Source organism: Cucurbita pepo, chromosome 17 (genome assembly GCF_057944985.1).
Source record: "Cucurbita pepo subsp. pepo isolate OVF chromosome 17, ASM5794498v1, whole genome shotgun sequence".
Taxonomy (NCBI): domain Eukaryota; kingdom Viridiplantae; phylum Streptophyta; class Magnoliopsida; order Cucurbitales; family Cucurbitaceae; genus Cucurbita; species Cucurbita pepo.
In genome coordinates this window covers 2407205-2429432 of record NC_141814.1, presented here as the reverse complement: position 1 = coordinate 2429432, position 22228 = coordinate 2407205, and the positions used below count along the sequence as shown (strand labels likewise).

General features: G+C 35.0%; 3 protein-coding genes across 3 annotated transcripts; 1 reads left to right on the top strand and 2 right to left on the bottom strand.

The window, feature by feature from the left end:
* Positions 1 to 1955: 1955 nt before the first annotated feature.
* LOC111778978 (early nodulin-like protein 18) lies at positions 1956 to 3194 on the bottom strand. The gene is made up of 2 exons (XM_023658997.2): positions 2993 to 3194; positions 1956 to 2564 (listed from the first exon to the last, which is right to left on the bottom strand). The coding sequence occupies exons 1-2, from the start codon at positions 3192 to 3194 to the stop codon at positions 2122 to 2124; spliced, it is 645 nt and encodes a 214-aa protein (XP_023514765.2). The 3' UTR covers positions 1956 to 2121.
* Positions 3195 to 5701: 2507 nt separating this feature from the next.
* Positions 5702 to 7304, top strand: LOC111779137 (fasciclin-like arabinogalactan protein 10). The gene has a single exon (XM_023659213.2). It carries the CDS (start codon positions 5777 to 5779, stop codon positions 7049 to 7051), a length of 1275 nt encoding a protein of 424 aa, XP_023514981.2. The 5' UTR covers positions 5702 to 5776; the 3' UTR covers positions 7052 to 7304.
* A 4783-nt stretch (positions 7305 to 12087) lies between these two features.
* LOC111779138 (AT-hook motif nuclear-localized protein 18) lies at positions 12088 to 13343 on the bottom strand. Its single transcript, XM_023659214.2, has one exon. The coding sequence runs from the start codon at positions 13110 to 13112 to the stop codon at positions 12246 to 12248; it is 867 nt and encodes a 288-aa protein (XP_023514982.1). The 5' UTR covers positions 13113 to 13343; the 3' UTR covers positions 12088 to 12245.
* Between the last annotated feature and the right edge of the window lie 8885 nt (positions 13344 to 22228).

The window sequence follows — 22228 nt, the reverse complement described above, 5'->3', positions numbered from 1 at the left end:
GAAATTTTTATTTTCCAAAAAATTAACCCAATCCAAACCGAAAAAAAAAAAAAAATTCTAACCCAACCCAACCTTTATAGTTTGGGTTGGGCAATCTAAGTTGTAACGATCCTAACCCAAAAGTCACTTCCAGTTTTGCTTTCATGTGATCTCATGAAAACTAGAGTTCACTTTTCAAAAGTCATAACTGTGGATTATTGTAACGATCCTAACCCAAAATTTGGATCAGGATTCAGAATCCAGATTCGACATCTAATGATCATAACATTTTCCTGTCACATGATTACGTTACTTACTCTTCGCTTTTTAGAGTGAAGACAATCCTTATAGACCAATACAAGTCTTTCTAACATATTTTATCCTCACTCACATGCATCGTAGGAAAATTTCTAGAAGGTCACCAAAGTAGAATTGGTCCAAGCAAAACATACTTGACCATGGAGTTCCTATGATTGAGTCACTAAAAAAGGAAGATGCACCTTGGTATAAGTAATAACTTTCATTTCCTGTAAGCCTATGAGACTCCACGTGAGTTTGAGAAAAGAAAGAATCATTTTTTATAAAAGTGTGAAAACCTTTCGTTAGCATACGTGTTTTAAGAACTTTAAGGGGAAGGTCTAACGGGGGAACCCAAGGAAGACAATATCTGCTAGCGGTAGTCTCGGACTATTACAAAGCCTTTCTTAGTCATCATATTTTCAGGATCACTCTCATTTGAATGTGATCGTCCTCACAATCACAATCACATTCTTTCTATGCAGAAGCCCCTGACCTTGTTTTGCTCTTTTGAGTTAAGAGTTACTGTAAAACTTCCTAGAAATAGGCAGAATACTCATAAATCCATGGCTGACTTTGCTTCTAATGTTTTAGATCTTCTCTTCTTTTACAATACGACACTGTATGATCTATGCGTACAAGTTAGCCTGTTGGAACTCAAGGTAAATGCAGATTTGGCAGCATGGATGATAATCACAATCACACACATTTTTTTGTTTATTTCATGATGGAGCAGAAACAATTTAAGCAACCAAATATCAGAAGGGAGGCTATGGGACCTGAGATCCCAAGCTCTCAAGAACTTCTTCACATATCCTCTCAAGGGGAGGCTATGTTCAAGTGGGTTTCCGTATATTTCGATTACTTTTTAAGACATGATCATTAAACTTACTACATCTCTTTTTTGAGAGTCAATTCTTATTTACCGAAAGAGCTCTATCAGTATAAGCTTCGTTTCGGCGATGTTAGCACAGAATTTCCTTAGAATATCTAGAAAAACAACCCTAGCTAACTAGAACTAAGAGGCAGCTATTCTCATTTTGTGTTCCTTTCTATATGACACTTCTAAGCAATGTGTCAGGTTCTTTAATGATGTGGGGCTATTTGATACCTTTCAAATTATCCTTGAGAGTACTTTTTTGGTCCCATTTCCTACTTGATCTATCCTATATTGAATGGTATGTTGTAACTATAGATCCATATCCATAGTTCAAGTAGGTAAACAAAATGGTCCTTAGTATAAGCTTTTCTCTTTCAAAAGTCAGATCAAACTTCTTGGCCAAGACTACTAGTTCTTGCCTTTCCTTTTTTCTCGACTAAAATATTAGTTCGAACATAACTCGATAGATAAACTACTCATTACCATCTCAATTGTCAACAGCTCAATCTATATCCTGCAATTGTTGAACTAAAAAAACGAAGTGCAATATTCAAGCACAATAGATTTTTTTTTTCGAATTGAAGCCTGACTAACATTGTCAATCCTAATTATAAGTGAATGGGAGGATTCTTTTTTATCACAAAATCATCATAAACCTAAACAAACCATTACTTTTCCATCTTACAATATTTGGTTGGCGAAATAGTCTTAAAAATGTAAATCCTAATGGCTACTAAGTCAAACCCATGATAATCTATTGGTTCTTATAGCAAAAAAATAATAATAGGCAAAGTGTAGCTATGGAAGATTAGAGGAGTTCTTCATTTATTAAAATAAATTCAATCTCTTTAATATATCAAAGGCCTCTGATGCTTCAAAAATCAATCACGGCAATAAAATTACAAAACTACCACATAAAGGACAAAAAAGGAAACGCGTGATCTCTAAATCTGACCTCGTTAGTCTCAGAGCAGCAGCAGCAGTAGCGGCGGCACCACCGCGATGAAGAAGAAATATCGGCGCAAGTTAGCGGCGGTTTTGAATCCGCTGTTGTCCTTCGTCTCAGGAATCATTAACGGAGGCGTTTGAACCGAATCGGAATCCGGCGGCGTCGCGTACGGAGGCGGAGGCGGCTGATTCAGGCTTGGCGGCAAGCCAAGACCGGTATTGACCTGGATCTCGAAGGCCATACCTCGTTGGCACTGAACTCCATCATCCGCGTCGGAGAAGAAGTAGTTCGAGCCGCTGATGATCAGCGCCACGGGAATGATCAATGGCTTGTTGAAGTCGGAATCACCGCCGTTGTATTGGAACGTGTCGTTGTCCGAGGCGTCGTCGATGGAGCAGCTCTTGAATGTCGTCAAGTTGGAGGTCTGGATCACGGTCTGATTTGTATTCGTTCTGAAAACTGAAATTAACAGATTAAAAAAATGGCGATGAACTTCTGTGAGTTAATTGATTGATGAGATAGAACAACAACTGTAATCAGATTTTCGATTTCAGATTGCACAATAGAAACCTAGATTTCGAGCGCAAATCTCAAACAATAAAAAGAAGTTAGCAGAAATTCCATTGGCTAGATGATCAAATCAACCAAAAACTCATTGTCAATTTCCTGGATCGTGAAATAACAATGTTCGATTCCTAAGAAATTTATGAATCGAGATGCCGATCATAACTCAACACTTGCGCAAATTTCTTCTGATAGCTATCTATAAATCCTAACTTCTCTCTGCAATTTCTCAAGAAACAAACAACAACGAAGCGGAGGTTTCAGAGAGAAATAAACAATCAATAACGAGCAGAATCGAAAGGAGGAGAAGACATTGAGCTTACTGAGGAAGTCTCCGAGATTGAAAGTCTGAGACGCGGCCCAGGAGGAGTAATTAGTAGCGGAAATGTTCTTGGTGGCGTTGAAGAACCAACCTGCAGGGCCGCCGACCGTGTGATTAGTATAAGCCATAGGAGGAGTTTGAGACACCACCGCCGAGATCAGAAAAGCGACGACCGCCGCGAACACTGCCGTCTCCGTCGCCATTGATTTCGGACTGTCAAAAGGCGAGAAATGGTATAGCTGTGATGAGAAAGTTCTCCGACTTGGAGTGCTTTTTATTTGACTGGAAAACAAATTGGTTTGAATCTCATTTTCCTTTAGTCAACTCTAAACTCTGTTTTATTTTTTTCATTATAAATTATTTTTACATTTTTATATTTAATAATTCTTATATGCTCGTAAAATTCCCGTTTATAAATTTCTTTAAATAACTAATAAAATCACGGATTACCAGATAATCATTGTTGGTTTTTATTTGAAAAATGTACCGTGAATTACCGATAGTTCTTGATGTAAAGAGAAGAGCTTGTTAAAAAATTTGGTGGCGTATCCTTGGTTGTGGAAGTGTCGGGATGATTGGCAAGAACTATGAAGAATTGTAATCAATTTTGAAAATGTTCAAATTTTTCACGAGATTTTTGCTTCTATAAGGAAGCACGGGTTCAAATGTTGATAGTGTAAAGAGTTATTCAACTGCCGAACGGAAGCAATGTAACTAGGGAGGATATTGGAGCAAAGAATTTTGATATTGTCTCGGACCTTGTAACGAAAGGTCTCAGGGTAAAGAAGTTATTTCGATCACTGAAAGAATAAGAACAGTTTATTGCATTGAGAATATATTTGATAATCACAATAAGATCACCAACTGGGGATTGAAAATCGAATCATCTAGCCTGTGACCTAGCTTGAAATAGGATGGTTTGACCCATGACTCTAATCGAACCCGAAAACATGGTAAAAAAATCAAAACCCTAATCATTTAATCTATTATCAAGAACCAAAATGTAAGTCATCTAACCAGTGATCACGGTGGTACAATTAATCCATTCACTAACGAGTAATTGCCATGTCATTCGAAGTTCGTAAAATTTTACAACAACATTTTACTGATGCGGGTAAAATCATAGAAGTAAAAATTTCTTACCTTAGTTCATTTAGCGATGAACAGCATACCCCGCTCTAATTGGCTAAAGAAATGGGTAGTTGGTTGTGCAGCCACAAGCAACCCACTCACCCAACTGCCCTCAACGGCCCACCACTTCTTCCCTCAAAACTTTCCCAAATTTCCAATTTTGCCCTTAAGTTAATTCTCAACTTAACTTATTATTGTTATTTATAAAATAAAGTATAGGATGGAATTTAGTTTATAATTTAACCATAGTTTGATCATTTTCCCTTTTTTAAAAACAAACAATAGTTTAAAATGTTGTTTTAAAATATTAATGATTTTAATATTTTTAAATGGCAAAGGCGATTGTAATGTATTTTGAACCGCTCACGAGAAAGTTATATCTAAAATAAGATTATTTATGCAATCATATTTTTAATGGTTATAATAATAATACTAATTTTTTTTAGAAACTTTATTTTAATATTATAAAGTATTTAAATTAATGAAAACTTTATGAGTTAAAATAGTTCTTTGAGTTCGGAACAACATTTTTGCTCACGATACAATTATATATACATATACTTATCTTATTTTTATTTAAATTTATAATTAACTATTTAATTATTTATTCTTCAACCACTCTTAAAAATAATTTTTTAACTATTTGGAATATAAAATTTCAAAAAATATATATTATTTTATTTTTATTAAAAGTGAAAATTTTTAATAAGGAACATGAACAACCTGATCCAATTTCAACCAACGAACAACCTTAACATAGTTGAAATTTTGTAATGAGGTGTGTGTGCACCTTGAGTTTGAGTGAAGGGTTTAATTCTAAACCCGAAAAAAAAAGATTTTAGTGGTTTGATTCTAAATCCAATTAATCGAACCATAGTGTTTTAATCTTGAACCCGGTTAAAAGGAATGATATAGGTTGTCAAAGAATTGGTTGGGAATGACTCTTGAATTCGTAAAACGAGTGGTCAAACAACTTGGTTATCACTCGTAATAATGTTACAGTAAAAGATCTTACGAAAGTGTTTCCCGACGTGAAAGAGATATTTTTTTAACTTAACAGATCAACTATATTTATATAAAAAAAAATTATATGGATTAAGACCTTAAACTTTCAATTTGTGATATGGAACTTCATAAATTTTAAAAAATTATTAAATGGATTAAGAATTAAAAAATTCATAAATCTATTAAACACGTGTAAAGGTAAAAATAAATTAAATTTTAATAATATATTTGAAAAGAAATAAAAACAAAACAAATTATAAATATTTCAAATATACGAAGAAGAAAAAATCCCATCGACAACGTTCATCTCAGTTTACCGTTAAAATTATGACCGTTGCAACAAAAAAACAAAAGGCATTTTAATTATTAATTATTACGCTAGTGGAAATTCTAGGGTCAGAATTGTAATTTCAGTAAAAGTAAGAGAAAGCAAGAAGCCATCGCTATGGCTTACGGCAAGCACATAAACCACTTTTGATATTTTCATCTGTGCCCAAAAGCGTTCAGTCTCCTTTTTCCCACATTTCCCAAAATACCCCTAACCCTAGTTAACTAACTTAACCACTCTTTCTCTCTTTTATTACCCTCTCAACTCTCCACTACTTTCTAAACCCTCTCTTCATCTTCATCCTCTGTTTCTGCTGCTCCCATGGCTACCTCCAAATCCCTCCTCCTCTTCCTAGCCCTCGTCGCCACCTGCGCGGCCATTGTTTCCGGTCATAACATCACCGACATTCTCAAGGACTTCCCTGAGTACAGCGATTTCAGCAGCTACTTACAGCAGACCAGACTAGCCGACGAGATCAACAGCCGTCAAACCATCACAGTCCTCGTTGTCTCTAATGGCGCTCTCTCCCCTGTCGTTGCTAAACATCCTCTCTCCGTCATCAAGAACTTCCTTAGCCTCCACATTGTCTTGGACTACTACGATCCCGCAAAACTCCACAAGATCTCCAACGGAACTACTCTTTCCACGACGCTTTACCAGACCACCGGTAACGCGCCTGGAAATCTAGGTTTCGTCAATATAACCGATCTCCAGGGCGGTAAGGTCAAATTCGGCTCAGCCGTTCCTGGATCTAAACTCGATTCGAGTTACACTAAGTCTGTGAAGCAGATTCCGTACAACATTTCGGTTATTGAGATAAGTGCGCCAATCATTGCGCCGGGGATTTTGACGGCTCAGGCTCCGTCGGCTTCCGATGTTAACATCACTGCTTTGCTCGAGAAAGCTGGATGTAAAACCTTCGCGTCGATGCTTGTTTCTAGTGGTGTGATTAAGACTTATGAAACGGCGGTTGAGAAAGGATTGACTATATTTGCGCCGAACGATGAGGCGTTTAAGGCCGATGGAGTTCCAGATCTGAGTAAACTCACTAATGCTGAAGTTGTTTCGCTTCTTCTTTACCATGCAGTCGCTGATTACACTCCGATCGGAGCCTTGAAGACGACGAAAGATCCGATCGACACTCTGGCTACTAGCCGTGCCGGAAAGTTCGACATTACGACGACTACGGCCGGAGACGCCGTCACTCTCCACACCGGAGTCGGACCTTCGAGAATCGCTGATACAGTTCTCGACGCAACTCCGCTCGCTATTTTCACCGTCGATAGTCTGTTACTTCCGTCAGAGTTATTCGGGAAGTCTCCTTCTCCAGCGCCAGCGCCAGAGCCAGTGAGTTCGCCTACACCGACACCGTCTCTGGCTCCGAGTCCAGCCCCTACCGCGAAAGCTCCGTCTCCGCTCGCCGCTTCGCCGCCTGCTCCTCCGGCGGACACTCCAGAAGGTTCACCGGCCAATGCACCAACTGCCGAGGCGCAGACCAGTACTCCAGGAAGCTCCGCCGTTCACGTGAAAGCTTCTGCAGTCATTGTCGTTGCCGCCATTGCTACCACTGTGATTTCCTCTCTTTTCTTGTCCTAAATCGTAATTTCCACTCTATCTGCAGTCTCTTATTTTATTTTTGCACTTTTTCTTTTTAATTGGTACTTTTTTTTATTTTATATAATTTTATTTTTGAAATTGTTAGTATTCTCTGAATACGCCTTTGTAGTTAGTGAGTGACAGTGCGTGTATGTAGTGGTGGGGCCCGCTGGCTGCTGCTGTTTCCTTTGGAGAATGAGCTGTTAATTTTCTAATTTTTTAAAAATATTTCAGTTATTTTATTTCTTTTTCATTTTTACCATTTGTTTTTCCGAAAATCGTCTTTTAAAATCACAGCACGTATAACCAAATGACTTCCGTTCGTATTAAGTTCAGATTATTTGTCTTAATTTAATTGGCTTTGTTAACCTTATCTTAATATTTCTAATTTAATTTCTTCCATTGATATTTGTGAGTATCTGATTACAAATTTGATCTCCAATTTGTGTCTATTACTTTACAAATTTAAATACACTTTTTTAATTTTTATGAAATATTTTCTATTGTCTATTTGATTCTGGAGTTGATTCTCCGGTAAGACTTTTTTGGGAAGCCCAAAGCAAAGCCATAAAGTTTATGGTTTATATTCAAAGTGGACAATATCATACCATTGTGGAGAGTCGTGTTCGTCTAACACATATGACTCGAAGACTCAGACTAATTTCTTTTTCAGTTCAACATTTTAATTTACTAAAAAAATATAATTAATTAAATTGACCTCTAAAATATATGTATAAATTTTGAGGGTAAAATGTGAAATTCACACAAGATAACGTGAAACTGTCGGTGTGGGATTGTTGTATTCATTGGAATTCTAAATGCGCCATTAGATGACGTGGGGCCCACTTGGGGGTTTCTAGAAATAAATAAATTAATTAAATAATATGTTTATTAATCGAAAGCGCGTGCGGATCCTTCCACTGACCGTTTTTCTTATTTATTTATTATTTATTTTTGCATTTTCTTCTCCGTTTGCGGCGAAAAGATTTGTATTTTAATTAATTAAATGGGGATTTCCTTTTTATTGTCGGTTTAATAAAAATAATATTAACACAACATATTAATTTTGGGTGGTTTATTATTTAAAAATATCATTATTATTATATAATTAATTTTAAGGTTTAAGGAAAGTAGCAGAGAAATCCAATAATTTAAACCACGGTTAAGATGAGTTTGAAAAGTATAAGAGTATTTTAACCATGGTCAAGTTGATTTCCAAACCATAAGATTAAAGTAATGATCGTTGGTATGTTTCCAAGGTAAAGAGGGTTTGATGTTTCCATGTGCTTTTGTCTTGGATGATTCACCCATGCTCCCAACCCACAATAATATATATATATATATATATATATATATATATATATATATATATATATTTGAAAAATGTAAATATTCATATTGGGTATCGATTGGGTCGGAGAAATCTTTTAAATCAACTCGAAATTTTGAGTTGGATGAGTTGGTGACCGGAGCAATTTGAATAGAGCTCACAATCTGGCCGACCCAATTATCTATTTTTGGATTGGGTTGGGTTGGGTTGGTAAATTATTATTTTTAATTATTAATAACTAAAATCTTTAAATTTCAAAGATTTACGAGTCACGATATGTCAGTAACATCAGCTACGATATTCTCATCATCGTAACAATATATAAATTGGGGTAGGGTTCAGTTGAATTATAACTTTGTTTTTATGTTGGTCGGGTTGATCCAACTAAAAAATGTTAACTCACGAATCGATTCGAATTCTTAATTTTTCAAAGAAATAATCCAATCTAAACCGAAAAAAAAATTAATCTAAATAATGGGGAAGATATATTTTATATGATTTAGTTAGAAAAGATAATTTGTTATACATGAACATTGCAGGTCTACTGCACTTGGGTCATTGCTATTATGAATGGAATGTTTAATTTTCTAAATAATAGGGAAGATAACCAAAACATGTCACTGAAAGACCTTGTTGAGACAAAAATGAGCGGTCAAGAACATAGAAGAGGTATGATAAGAAGTTGGTCAGATTTTGTATGGATCGTACATGGACGGTAGTTGGAGTTGGCGACTTTTTAGGGTTCCCTGGAGAAGAGGATCAAGTTGGCTCTTACGAACAACTTGATGCACTATCTCCTTTCAACCCTTTGATCAAACTGTGGCAAAAGGAAGGAAAATCGATGGCCCGACCCCTATCGTCTCCATCCGTAAGAACTACGAGATCACCCGTTGGGCCTGATTCTAATAAAATCTTATAACGGTCTAAACCCAATATGAATGGGCCCCAGTGCTGGGTAATGGGTTATGAGCCCAAAATACTGGGCTTCCATATTTTGGCCCATCCCAAACTTAGAAAACCTCAAATTTGACTTTTTGGACACAAGAACCGTTAGAATATTGAGCAAAAAGTCAACATGTTGGAGTGTTCGGTCTGTAAGAGCTCAAGTCCACTATTAGTAGATGTTGTCCATTTTGGTCATTACATATTATCGTTAGTCTTATGATTTTTTAAAACGGGTTTGTTAGCGAGAAGTTTCCACACTCTTACAAGAAAGTGTTTTGTTCCTCTCTCTAACCGATGTGTGATCCCATAATAAATTTTGTAGTCACTGTCACGTAATTTTAAGTTTTCAATACGCTATGTTTTTTCAATATTCTAATAGATTTCTATTCGAATAGTAGTTTTGAAACTTTTATGAAAGGTCGATAATAAGGATTTCCTCCTTTGTTAGATGCAACATCGAACAGTGTGGAGACTCGAGCGTTTAAACAATGTTTAGTGTTCCATAAAGTTTTACTTTCCAACCTAATTCCATTGTTTAGGCCTTTGTACAAGGAATTTGAAACCCTAGCCTTCCATTTCATTTAGAATATAATGTGTCCAAAAGCTACTTTAGAATCCCAACAATTTTATATTAATGTATGATGATTGAGACTGTAAGGGCTGCCCATCATCATAATGATCCTTACACGACATGGCCCATTTCATTTTTTTTTTTTTTTGTATAGCTATCGGTCCAGTTTTTCGTACACGTATTAGTCGGAATCGTTATTTAAAAACAAAATTATCAACCGCTATTTTCGGAGGAAAACAACACCCGAAACCCTCATTCGATCTAACCTAACACACCTCAAATCGAAACCAAAACGAGAAATTCTTTGAGGGGAACCATTCACTATTCACAGATCGAAAAATTAGCAATCGTGTTTGATAGAATCAAATAGCAATAGAACGTATCCAGAATAAGAATGTGGTAGTACTAACCTTCTAAGCAAGTTTTGTGAAGGAACCTTTGTTGAAAACTGACTCCAAGTAGTCGGGTCTAAGTAGGTTTAACGGTTACCTCACTAAACTTCTTCCTACCGGAAGAAAGTATATAAATGATTAAAACGACCATCGAGCTTTGACCATCGATGGTTGACTTTTTTCACTATTTGTTTAAGCGAAACAAAATTTATTTGTCTCCTACTTGAACCACGATATTCCAATTTAAAAAAATATCCAAACTTTGATAGAAAAAATTATGAACGATGACATGTGGAGTGTACCACACTTTTAAGAAGCTACTTGAAAACGAACGCTCACAACACTCTATCTTACTATCTCGTGCTCATTTACATTCGATACGACTCTTCTTCTTTCAATAATTGTATCATTCATCTTAATTTCTAAATCTTGATCGATAATTTCTTTTCTCGTGTATCTTCTCTCGACCTTATAACCCCTCAGTCAAACTCTCAAATCCATTAGTAATATGTTTATTTTCTCCTTCGAGAACAAACTATCATATAATTAATTCAAAGTAAGAGAATTATGACTATATAATTTAGTATCTCTAACATCTGCATCTAAAGGAATTCAGGTCATGAGTTGGATCGGGTTGGGTTAAATAATTTTTATATTTAACAAAATATATATTTATTTAACTTCGTTCTTGTTTAATAAGATCTTAAACATTATTGTCTTTATTAAATCTATCTTTACTTTTTTTTTTTTTTTTAAGTTCAAAAGTATATGGTTCGTATGGGTGCGTCTAATAGAGAGAGGTTTCCACGTTCCTATAAAAGATATTTGGTGGTTCATCGAACCAATATGGAATCTCACGGATAGTAGCGGCGGCTAGGTTTCTCAAAAACTAGCTCGGGTTTCTCAAAAGCTGGCTAGGGTTTCTGAAAAGCATTGAAAGAAAGGAGGGAAAAAAAAAACGGCTTTAGAAAGAAAAATTTGGGAGTGTGATCCTGTTCTTTACTTTTTGATGGCGCCAATAACAATGGTCTGGTTTGTTTCTTTAACGCATACTGAAAATGAAGAAGCCTCTGGTTTGTTGCCTCGGAAACGAGTTGTTTGCACGTGTGACCCAATCTCCAATGCTCATTTCTCTCTCTCTCTCCCCATAAACAAAACCCTAATTCTCTCTCTCCTCTCCCGTTTTCAGAGATAAAAATAAAAACTTTGAAACAACGCAAACTCTGACCTCATTTTCCTTATATAATTCCATTTCCCTCCCCCACCCATTTCCCCTTTCTCCGGCCGCCGCCAACCTCCATCTTTTCCGGTCACTCATCCCGTTCGCTAATTTAAAGAATAATCATGGGTTTACAAGTAAATGAATACGTATAGCACTAGGCCTCCAGAAACCCAAAAACAAATCCATAAGAGTTTATGTTCAAAATGGACAATATCATATTATCGTGGAGATTAGTGATTCCTAACATGGTATCAAAGCTATCAGTGATTTCTAACATGGCATCAAAGTGATAGAGATTCATAACATGGTATCAGAGTGATGAATGATTCATAACATGGTATGAGAGCGATCACTAATTCCTAACATTTACACTTTCAGTGAATCACAGGGGATGAAGCATTTTCTGAACTATATGAATCAAATTTATAATTTTTATTCAAATCGTGGAAACAAACATCGAGCATATGAAGATGTCATCCGTTTTGGTTTCGGGAAAATCCGAGAGAGATTAATTTAATTAATTTGGGTAAATATTGAAAACCCCATCATAAATAATATTGAAATGGAATGTTAAACTAGAGAATGGAGAAGGATTTGATTTAGATTTGGATAAAAATTGATGATTGAAAAACTAAACCCCAAATCAAAAATTGATAATTATTTGCAGAAATTTAGAAGCTGAGATGAAATAAAATTGAAAAAGAAAGCTAATCAAACCCCAAAAGGTTACACTTTCAATACGGTGGCCGACCTCCTCTCCAAAGCGCCGCCGCCGCCGCCGCCGCCTCCGTCGGCAATTGGCATGAAGAATTCACAACATTCTGCGCCACCCCATGAAACAATCCCCCATTAGGATCCCCCAACAATTGCGGCGGCGGTGGGGTCACCGCCGGTTGTCCAGTCATCTCCGCCGCCGGAGAAGTTTCGTCGTCGTCATCAATCGGGAGTCGTTCATACGCCGCATTACCAAAAGAAGCCGCCATAATAATCACCGGACCGGAGGACAAAAATGGGCCGATTACGTTCCCACCCACCACCTGCCCCTGCCCGCCAGCTAAGTAAACGGTCAGCCCGGAGGCGGCCGGGGGAGCCGGCGGTGGGAGGAAGGAGCCAGAGAGGGAGAGAATTTCAAATCTGCCATGTAAATTGATGACAGCGCCAGGAGAAGCCGGCTGCCGGAGATTGACGTTGGTGACAGTTCCGGTAGCGCTTAAAATACAAACGCCGCGTTGACGCCGCCTCGCAAAGGTGGTGAGAGCGTCGACGATGTCGGAGCCGGAGGCGATTTCAATGAGATGGGATCTGAGAGCGTTGGCGCTGTCTCTAGTGATAATAATAGGCGGCTTCGGCTTGTTTTTGGAGCCAGCTGGTCGGCCACGTGGCCGTCGAGAAGAGGAATTAGACAATTCCTTACTGTCCGCCGCCGTTGCCACAGCCGTGATTGGGTTTTCCTCCTCCCGATCTCTCTTAGAACCACTAGATCCAGCGGCGGCGTCATCGTCGGAGTTTTGGTGGTGGTGAAATAACCCATGGTGGAGGTGGAGATCTTTGGAGAGAAAAAGAGGAGGAAGAGGGCGATTGTGGGGTGAAATTCCATCCATTTTGAAAATTCAAACAAAAATTCTTTTTCTTTGAGGAATTTTGTAAATGGGTTTGAATTTTGAGGGTTTTTGAAGACCTAAATCATGAGATTGTTCTTGTTGTTCTTGATAATGATGTGGGTAGCCATGGATATGAATTGGGTAGCCATGGATGAGGAGCTTTTTGTAGTGTTTTGGGGGCTAAGGGTTTGGGGGAAGAAGATAATGGCATAGGGAGAGAGAGAGAGAGAGAGAGAGGGGATGAGTTATGTGTATATGTACTAGGGCTCGGAATTATCTGAACACGCTCAAACAATGTGACTGGTAATTTTACGTCGTTAATTAGGAGGAACAAATAATCAAAAGTAATGTGTATTTAATGATTATTACGAGTATATGTCGAATCTAAATTAACGATATTAAAACACAATCAGATCGTAAATTGTTTTGTGTATATGTACCGACAAGAGAATTGAAGTACTCTCTTTCGATTTGTTTCTTTGTATATCGGTGAGCAAAATTATTATAATTAATTGAAATAAAGATCAATTCAGAATATATATGAACTAGACTAATAAAATTATCTTTAAATTTTATACCTAATCTTTTAATAATATTTTCCGGTCTTAAAAAAGTTTTAAAAATATTTTACGTTTAAAAAATACCTTTAAATAAATTCATTAATATTAACTTTTTAAAAAATATATATCTTTTTTTTAATTTAAGGATGGTAGGTAGTTTTGAACTTTTTTTTTAATTAAAATAATAATAAAATTAAACAATTTTAAAAGTTAAAAGTATTTTTAAAATAAAAAATATATATCTTTCTTTTTTAAATTTAAGGATGGTATGTAGTTTTGAATTTTTTTAATTAAAATAATAATTTAGAAGTATTTTTAAAATAAATTATTAATAGTCAAAAATATTTTTTAAAAAAGAAAATATATTATTACCAAAATTAAGAGATATTTTTATTAATTTAGTAATATATACATAAACTTGTCAAATTATGTAAGTTAAGAAGCAATTGGATGTAAAAGAAAGGAATCTTTCGATCGCTTTCCCAATCGATATATAATTTCACTACCACCTCTTTGGGTGTCAACGTCTTCGTTAGCACATCGTCTAGTCTCTGGCTCTGATGCTATTGTAATCATGTAAGCCCATTGCCAGCAAATATTGTCTGCTTTGGCCCGTTACGTATCAAGACTCACAGTTTAAAACGGTCTAATAATTAGAGCGTAAAAGGGAATTAGGTGAAGGAAATGGATGGATGATAGGGGTTTGGGTTAAGTTTTGGTAAGACGGCGTGCGCATGGGCGGTGGTGTGGGCTCCATCCCCCCTTCTTGAGAGAGAACATGAACAACCATCCAAATCTCAGCTTAATTTTCACTCTTTCTCTATGTTTCAGTTACTGCTTCATTAAATCATTTTGATTTTCTGGGTTTCAAAGCTGTTGGAAAATAAATAATTAAATTAAATAAAAATATCAAAACTAAAAAATAAATTATTATTATTATACTGGATGATTTTAATCATTTATTTAACTCTATATAATATAATTGAATAAATAAATTAAAAAAGGGATATATATTATTTTTATAGGTTATAAGTTTTCATATTTTGTTGGGAAGAAATATTTTAAATAATTTAATAAAATCTAATAAATTTGAGCCAATGGGAAATTTAAATGCAATTAATAAATAGGTATGTAAGACGACTATAATAACATCGACAAACGAGTAGTTGATTTTTTTTTTTTTTTTTTTTTTTTATAAAATTAAGTTATTAAATATTATTTTTAATTCTTCCAATTTTTTAATGAACAAATAATTTGTCTTAGTTTCCACATGTTTTCTTTTTTAGTGTTTGTCTTAAATATTTATTTAATTAATTTAAATAGATAATATATATATATAATTTAAAAATTTTTTGTTTATAATTTTTATAGAATTAGCCATCAACTTCGATATTTTCCATAGACATTTCGTTCAAATCAAAATTTTTCTAAAAAAAAATATTAATGTTAAGTAGATTGTGTCAAAACTCTAGAAAATCTTGTATTTTTTATCGAAAATTATTATTCAATTTCATATGATAATAAACGGTAAAATTTATTTAAAATTTGTTAGAATTTAAAATCAATCAAAATCCTAAGAACAGATAAAAAAAGATGAAGCTACGATAGAGAAAAAAAGTTCAATAATAAATATGTTCGTGTGTGTTTCAGTAGTGACGATGGTAAGAACGAAATGTTAGAACATTATATCGTTAAAATTCGTGTTTAAATGGTAATTTTAAAATGATGAAATAACTAATTTTGCATAATTTTTGTTATATAAAAATATTGTTTAATTTGAATTCTAAAATTAGAGTCATTACAGTCATTATAAACTCTATTAAACAATCGAGCATCTCAAATACAAATTATTTTGTCTGTTATGTATTCTCGTCAGTCTCACGGTTTTTAAAACGTTTTAGTAGGGAGAGGTTTCCACACCTTTATAAGGAATGTTTCGTTCCCCTCTCCAACCGAGGTGCAATCTCATAATCCACCTCCTTGGAGGCCAGCGTATTCGCTGACACACCACTGAGTGTGTAGCTCTAATACTATTTGTAAAAATTCAAGTCCACCAGTAGTAAATATTGTCCGTTTCGGACCATTACGTATCATTGTCAGCCTCATAATTTATAAAACACGTGATTTCTACACCCTTCTAAGAAATGTTTATTTCCCCTCTCCAACTGATGTGGGATCTCGTAAGCTTAATTATATGCTTGGTAAAACTTTATTCATAATGTCCAATGTCCAGAATTTAGATAAGGATTCGAAATTCAAATTCGACGGTTGACGACCCCGTCATTTCTTGCATCTCCTACAATATAACTAAATTACTTACTTCTCGTTTCAAAGAGTGAAGACTATACGAGCTGAATGTAATAATTAGATAGGAGAAGGAAAAAGAAAAGAAAAAAAAAAAGATGGGATTTTGTTGCACATTCAATTCACAACACACGTGATATAGTCGGAAAGGGAATTGATGATGATGATGGTTTTTTCTGTCACTTTCTCTGAATTTCTGATAGCTTTTAATTCATCAACAGATATTGCTCCCCGGATTCAAAGGGACCTCTCTCCTCCAACTCCAACTTCAATTCCCCATAAAACCTAAATTTTCAAACCAATATTTATATAAAATATGTTAATTATGGACAATTTTCCACGCCCTTATAAAAAAGATATTCTGATTTGGGATCGTGATCTTGCCTCATCTTAATAAAGTTTTTATGAATGAAAAAAAGAGAGAAGAAAGTTAAGTGAAATGTAGTGTAGTGGGGTATGGGGAGGCCATGTTTGGTCAAAAGAATTAGGTTAATTGGGTCTGACTAGAGATCATGTTTGCTCACTTCTTATACGACATGTTGGGTCCATTCTCATATTTTATAATGAACTTCCAAGCTAATCCTTTCATTTGGGGTGTACCTTTGGGACATTATAATAGGGACGATAATAATAAATAAAAAGTATTTGAACAAAAAAAAAATCGAAAATGATGATGAAACCCTAAACCCTGAAAACCTATGTTCATAATTCGTTGTCTTATAAAGATTTTAAAGACTATATACTCATTTTTCCAAATGATATTCGGTATAGAACCTTTATAAGTCGAGGCGACAAGCAAGTTGATATCTTTTTCTAAGCATGCATTCTAATTGGTCATTGTTTAATTAATACCACAATTTTTGGTACATAGTAGTTTGGTTTATAGAAGTGAATGATATTTTATAATATAGCATGTTGGATGATGGAAGTCCCACATCGACTAATTTAGGGAATGATCATGGGTTTATAAGTGAGGAATACTAACTCCATTGGAATGAGGCCTTTTGGGGAAACCCAAAGCAAAGCCATGAGAGCTTATGCTCAAAGTGGACAATATCATACCATTGTGGAGAGTCGTGTTCGTCTAACATAGCACAAACCATATGGTCCATTTCATAGACAATATGTCCTCTCTTTATTTAACAATCAATGAAAAAACCACTTTGTTTGTTGTTTTTAGAGACTCGAAATAATGGAAGCCATGCATTATATGAAGGTTAAAATTAAATAAGAAAGGAGTTTTTTGAGTGTTGAGTGAAGAGCCGACAGAAAGGGTTTAGAGAAGGATGGTTGAAGAAGGTGGGTGTAGGCTAAGTGGTGTGCTCGAGGTCGTGGGCGTCCAAAACTTTGAGTACCTGATGACCTTAACATTTTCTTGCGACGTGATCAAGTTACCCATTTATCTTTTAAATAGAGTTCGTCGAACAACCACTCCTTAATTGAGACACGATTCCCTTTTTGGAACCCTTGATCAAAATACACCAATTATTTGATTTTCAAATATCTTATTACCCGACATCTTAAACAAAACCTTCCATCAAACAAATTTTAAAGTATGTTTTGAAGTTAAATCTATACCCACAAACCAACACCTGTCCTCACTCATATTCTTCTTAGAAAAATTTGTAAAGGTCATCTAATGTAGGATTGTTCCAAGCTAAATACGCATAATTTTGGTGTTCTTATTATTGAAATGCCGAAAAGAAAGATTCGCCTTAATTTCCTAATCATCATATTCTTAAGATTACTCTCGTTTAGTTGTTCAGTTCATTCGGATTCAGACCTCAGACATTGTTTGATACCAAGATTTGAAATATTCTCTATTTTATATATACGTTCAATAGCATATAATTTGAAGCCAACACGATATGATATCTATATTTAAATACTTTTTCCTGTCACTTGTCTCTCCCTTCATACTCTATCTCTTTCTCTATCCTTACTTTCACTGAATCCTATGCATTTTTCTAAAATATTCTAAATTGGTTTATAATTTTCAATAAAATTTAAATTTCTTTTATTTGAATAGAATGAGTTACTTCTCTAGTATGTTGCATACGAACGTAAATGCTATGATATGGTATGCACTTCTTTCTTTCTTTTTTACTTTCTGTAGTCAAGTTTAGGAGTATGTACACAGCCTGCCTAGCGGGTTCCTACACGTATACGTGAACTACGTGTATAGAAGTACTATGCATCAAACCCTATCCAACAAAGAAAGTTAAATCCAAGGATTAGTTATGAAAAATATGTCCCACCATGAACCATGTCACATATGATTGTATTTTTCAACTCGAATAGCAAGATCACACACTAAGTATTTTAAAATACTCAACCTATGTTTAACATGTTTTCGGTAAAAGCAAGAGCCCATGTACGGATGACGGTGTTAGTAGAGAAGGTCAAGGAATCAAGTCTTGCTAGTTAGTTTTTTCTCACTTAAGTCATAATCTTTATATTACGGTAGATGAGTGACATTTTCTAATGATAGTAACCTATCATTGGTAGATCACAATAATTGAGATGACTATCTGTGACGGGTACATGAATGAATCGTAGCCACATTTGAATGAGAGCGATCCTAAGGATAGGATGACTAAGAAAGGTTTAAAGGAATTAAAAGTCGCTACCTATACCAATAGCGTGCACCTTCCTTTTTGGTGACTCAATCATAGGAACTTCAAGATCAAGCTATTGTAGGAGATTGTCGGGTAAAGATAGCGACTTTCAATTTCCGACATCCCCTAAATGAGTAACGTTACCATGTTGCAGGAATTGTCAAAGATTGTTAGAGCTATTAACTGTCCAATCCAAATTCTAAATTTTGACGCCTTTCTTGCTAACTCCCTTTCTCATTAAACTAATCGAAGCCCATTATCTAACATTAAACAAATCGAACTACTAAAAAGAGAGAGACATCATGTGCAAACCACCTAATTTGCCTCGAATCTTGCATAAGCTTCCATGTTCTTTTTAATTTATTTCAATACCTTTCACTAATGTTCTTCCATTATTTTGTACTCCCAACATCCATCTGTCATGTCTTGTTCGAGTAGTTAAAAGGTTGTCAAATAGCTATATATATTTTGTCATCATTTATTTAATCCTAAAAACCTCGCTTAACCTACTTAAAGTAATTTACACGTGTCCAAACTTATAATTCTATCCATTAAATTCAAAAATTTTATACGTGAAAAAAATTAGGTCATGCAATTTAAAATTGTCAATGAATCAATCATCGGTGGGAGAATAGACCGAAATATTTCTTATAAGGGTGTGAAAATCTCTCCCTAGTAGACGTGTTTTAAAAACTTTAAGGAAAAACCCGAAAGAGAAATCTAAAAAAAAGACAATATCTGCTAGCAGTGGGCTTTATATATTAATGAAAGTTCGAGGTTAAATTTTAATTGATAAACCTTAAAATTGAGCTAACTTACTCTTGACCTAAATTTTACAGAAATAATTGAATTGAAGAACTCGAACATTTAGTTGTAATTTATTTTTTTATAAAAAAAACGCTTAACCTAATCCAGTTCATGAACAAGTATAGTGATTGATGGAGAGAAAGTCCAAACTTAATACCTTTTAATCAAAGTTTAATTATAGATATATAAGGGCTTCAAGAACATTAGGACACTATTTTTTAATGTATACACAGCCGACTAAATTCTGGCGTGGCATGTGTTTGGATAATGATTGATCAAGAGTTAAATCATTTTTTAATTAAGCCATTTCATTCCACCTTTCAAAAAAATTCCCCTAATTTTAAATTTGAAATATAGAATCAAGATGCCCAAATTTTAAAAATACAAAATAATTTTTTTTTAAATAGCTCAAGTCCACCCCCAGTTGATATTGTCTGTTTTAGCCCGTTATGTATCGCTATCAACCTCACGATTTGCCCAAATTCACCACTAGTTAATATTATCCGCTTTGGCCCGTTACGTATCGCCTTCAGCCTCACGATTTGTCCAAACCCACCACTAGTTGAAATTGTCCGCTTTGGCTCGTTACGTATCGCCATCAGCCTCATGATTTTAAAACGTGTCTACTATGGAGTGGGTCTAACCCTACTTCAACTAGTACCTCGCATCTAGATCCTTACTCCCGACCAGTGTCTCGCACCGTCCAGGGATTTAGAACGCATCTACTATGGAGAGGGTCTAGCTCTACTCTAATCAGCGCCTCTCACCTAGGCCCCTACTCTGACTAGTGTCTTGCACCGTCCGATGATTGGTTCTAATACCATTTTAAAACGTGTATGTTAGGTAGAGGTTTCTACGTCCTCTCCAACCGAGGAGGGATCCCACAATTTGTAGTAATATTTGAAAAGTAAACCTTAAATAAATCGAAGAAAAAGGTTAGTTAAATTGCCCATTAAAAACCAAGCTACTTCTTTTCCTTCTTTCTTTTTCCACCCTTCCACCTCAGCTGCCACTCATAAATTATATAAAAATAGAAAGATAAAGGGCAAATTTGACATATAATTTTTTTTTCTTTTTGGAAACAAAATTAATATATAGTTGATAAGGCTTAGAGGGTATCCTAATTATATAATTATGTTAAGTTGAGTTCCTATCTGGTTGGAAGTGTCCATTATCTAAGGGAATGTTCTAATTTTAACATTATTATACATTATGCTAAATACTTTAGAATATGAAAATATATAAATATAGAGTCAATTATAAACTAAGCTCATCTAACTTTATAGAATGCCAAAATAATAATTGAGTTCCAAAGTGTATAGATATAATATTATAATTGGCATGCTCTATTGCACTATCAAATACACATTCATTTACAAAATTAATACCCATATAATAATTGAGTTCAAAAAGTATATACATAATAATATATATCATCTATTTTTAAACTTATAAACTTATATATCATCAATTAATAATTTATATTAATTAGAAAATTCCTTCAATGATGGGCCTATTGGACCAACTTCAGCCCATTGACTAACCATACTCACATACGAGCACACCAAGCCTTGTTTTGTTGGATGATGAAAGTCTCACGTCAGCTCATTTAGAGGATGATCATGGGTTTATAAACAAAGAATACTCTCTCCATTGACATGAGGTTTTTTGGGGAAGTCCAAAGTAAAGACATGAGAGCTTATGCTCAAAGTGGACAATATCATACCATTGTGGAGAGTCGTGTTCGTCTAACATGTTTTACGTCGTCACCGACAAGATCCGAATGTTTGAAAGGTTTGGAAAAATAATTCTTAGATTGCTAACGAAACGAGATGGATATTCTAATAGGAAACGACAACTGGCGATAATTTGAGCAATTTTGAGGAACGAGAGCAAACGTACTAGAATCAGAAAAAGCGCCGGCTAAGACCAATCAAGTAAGTTGCCCTATAGTCGTTTGGTTATAATTGTGTGTTGTATGATTACACGTGCTCGTGGCTTCGTACATGTCATATGCACGTATATGCAAACTGTTATGAAATGATATGTTTATGTTATGATACGTGATTGTTATGTTGTATTTGATGAATTGATATGTTTAAGATATGATATGTTGAAAGCATGCTCAGGATATGTTATGTGACTCTTATGATATATGATATGTGCAAGATGTGAATTGTTGCGTTTGGAAGTATGAAAACGTTATGATATGACAGTAACATGAATGATATGATATGATTGACATGCAAAATGACGAATTGACATGAAATACAACCCCGATACATGCATGGAAGATATGACAAACGATATGATAAAATTGATATGATATGATATGAAGGAAGACGCTAGCGAGGTTGTAGTATATGATAATGAAAATGGAAAAATGTTGAGATCTCATGCATTATTGTGTGTTCATGCTCGAGATAGGAAACCACTCTCCTTCATGATAGTACGAACGTGTATGCCATGAGATAGGAAAACGATCATTATGTTTACCATAATGCTGCCATGACGGTCGCTATTCCTAACGGATGTCTGACATTAATAGCTACCAGAGAATGTTCACCCGACGAGAAAGAGGCCCAGGAGGTGTGCGAACCGACTAGTGGGTCCATACTCGCACGTGTGGACCGTGTGTAGGGAAATTAAGTAAACATCCAATGGCCCGTTTAGGATAATTGCCATAGGAAAATAGATTGTTATGATAGGTCTCATTCATGAAATTGTATGTATTTGCATTTAACCCCGATAAGGAGATTGCTTACTGAATATTTCTTAAAATACTAAGCCATGTGCTACTTTCATTTTTCAAGTAAAGGAAAGGCCA

Excerpts from the sequence above, each read along its gene's own strand:
- LOC111778978 (XM_023658997.2), bottom strand. The coding sequence starts at position 3,194 with ATGGCGACGGAGACGGCAGTGTTCGCGGCGGTCGTCGCTTTTCTGATC. Across the intron at positions 2,565-2,992 it reads CAATCTCGGAGACTTCCTCA|TTTTCAGAACGAATACAAAT; the intron begins GTAAGCTCAATG and ends TGTTAATTTCAG.
- LOC111779138 (XM_023659214.2), bottom strand. The coding sequence starts at position 13,112 with ATGGATGGAATTTCACCCCACAATCGCCCTCTTCCTCCTCTTTTTCTC.
- LOC111779137 (XM_023659213.2), top strand. The coding sequence starts at position 5,777 with ATGGCTACCTCCAAATCCCTCCTCCTCTTCCTAGCCCTCGTCGCCACC.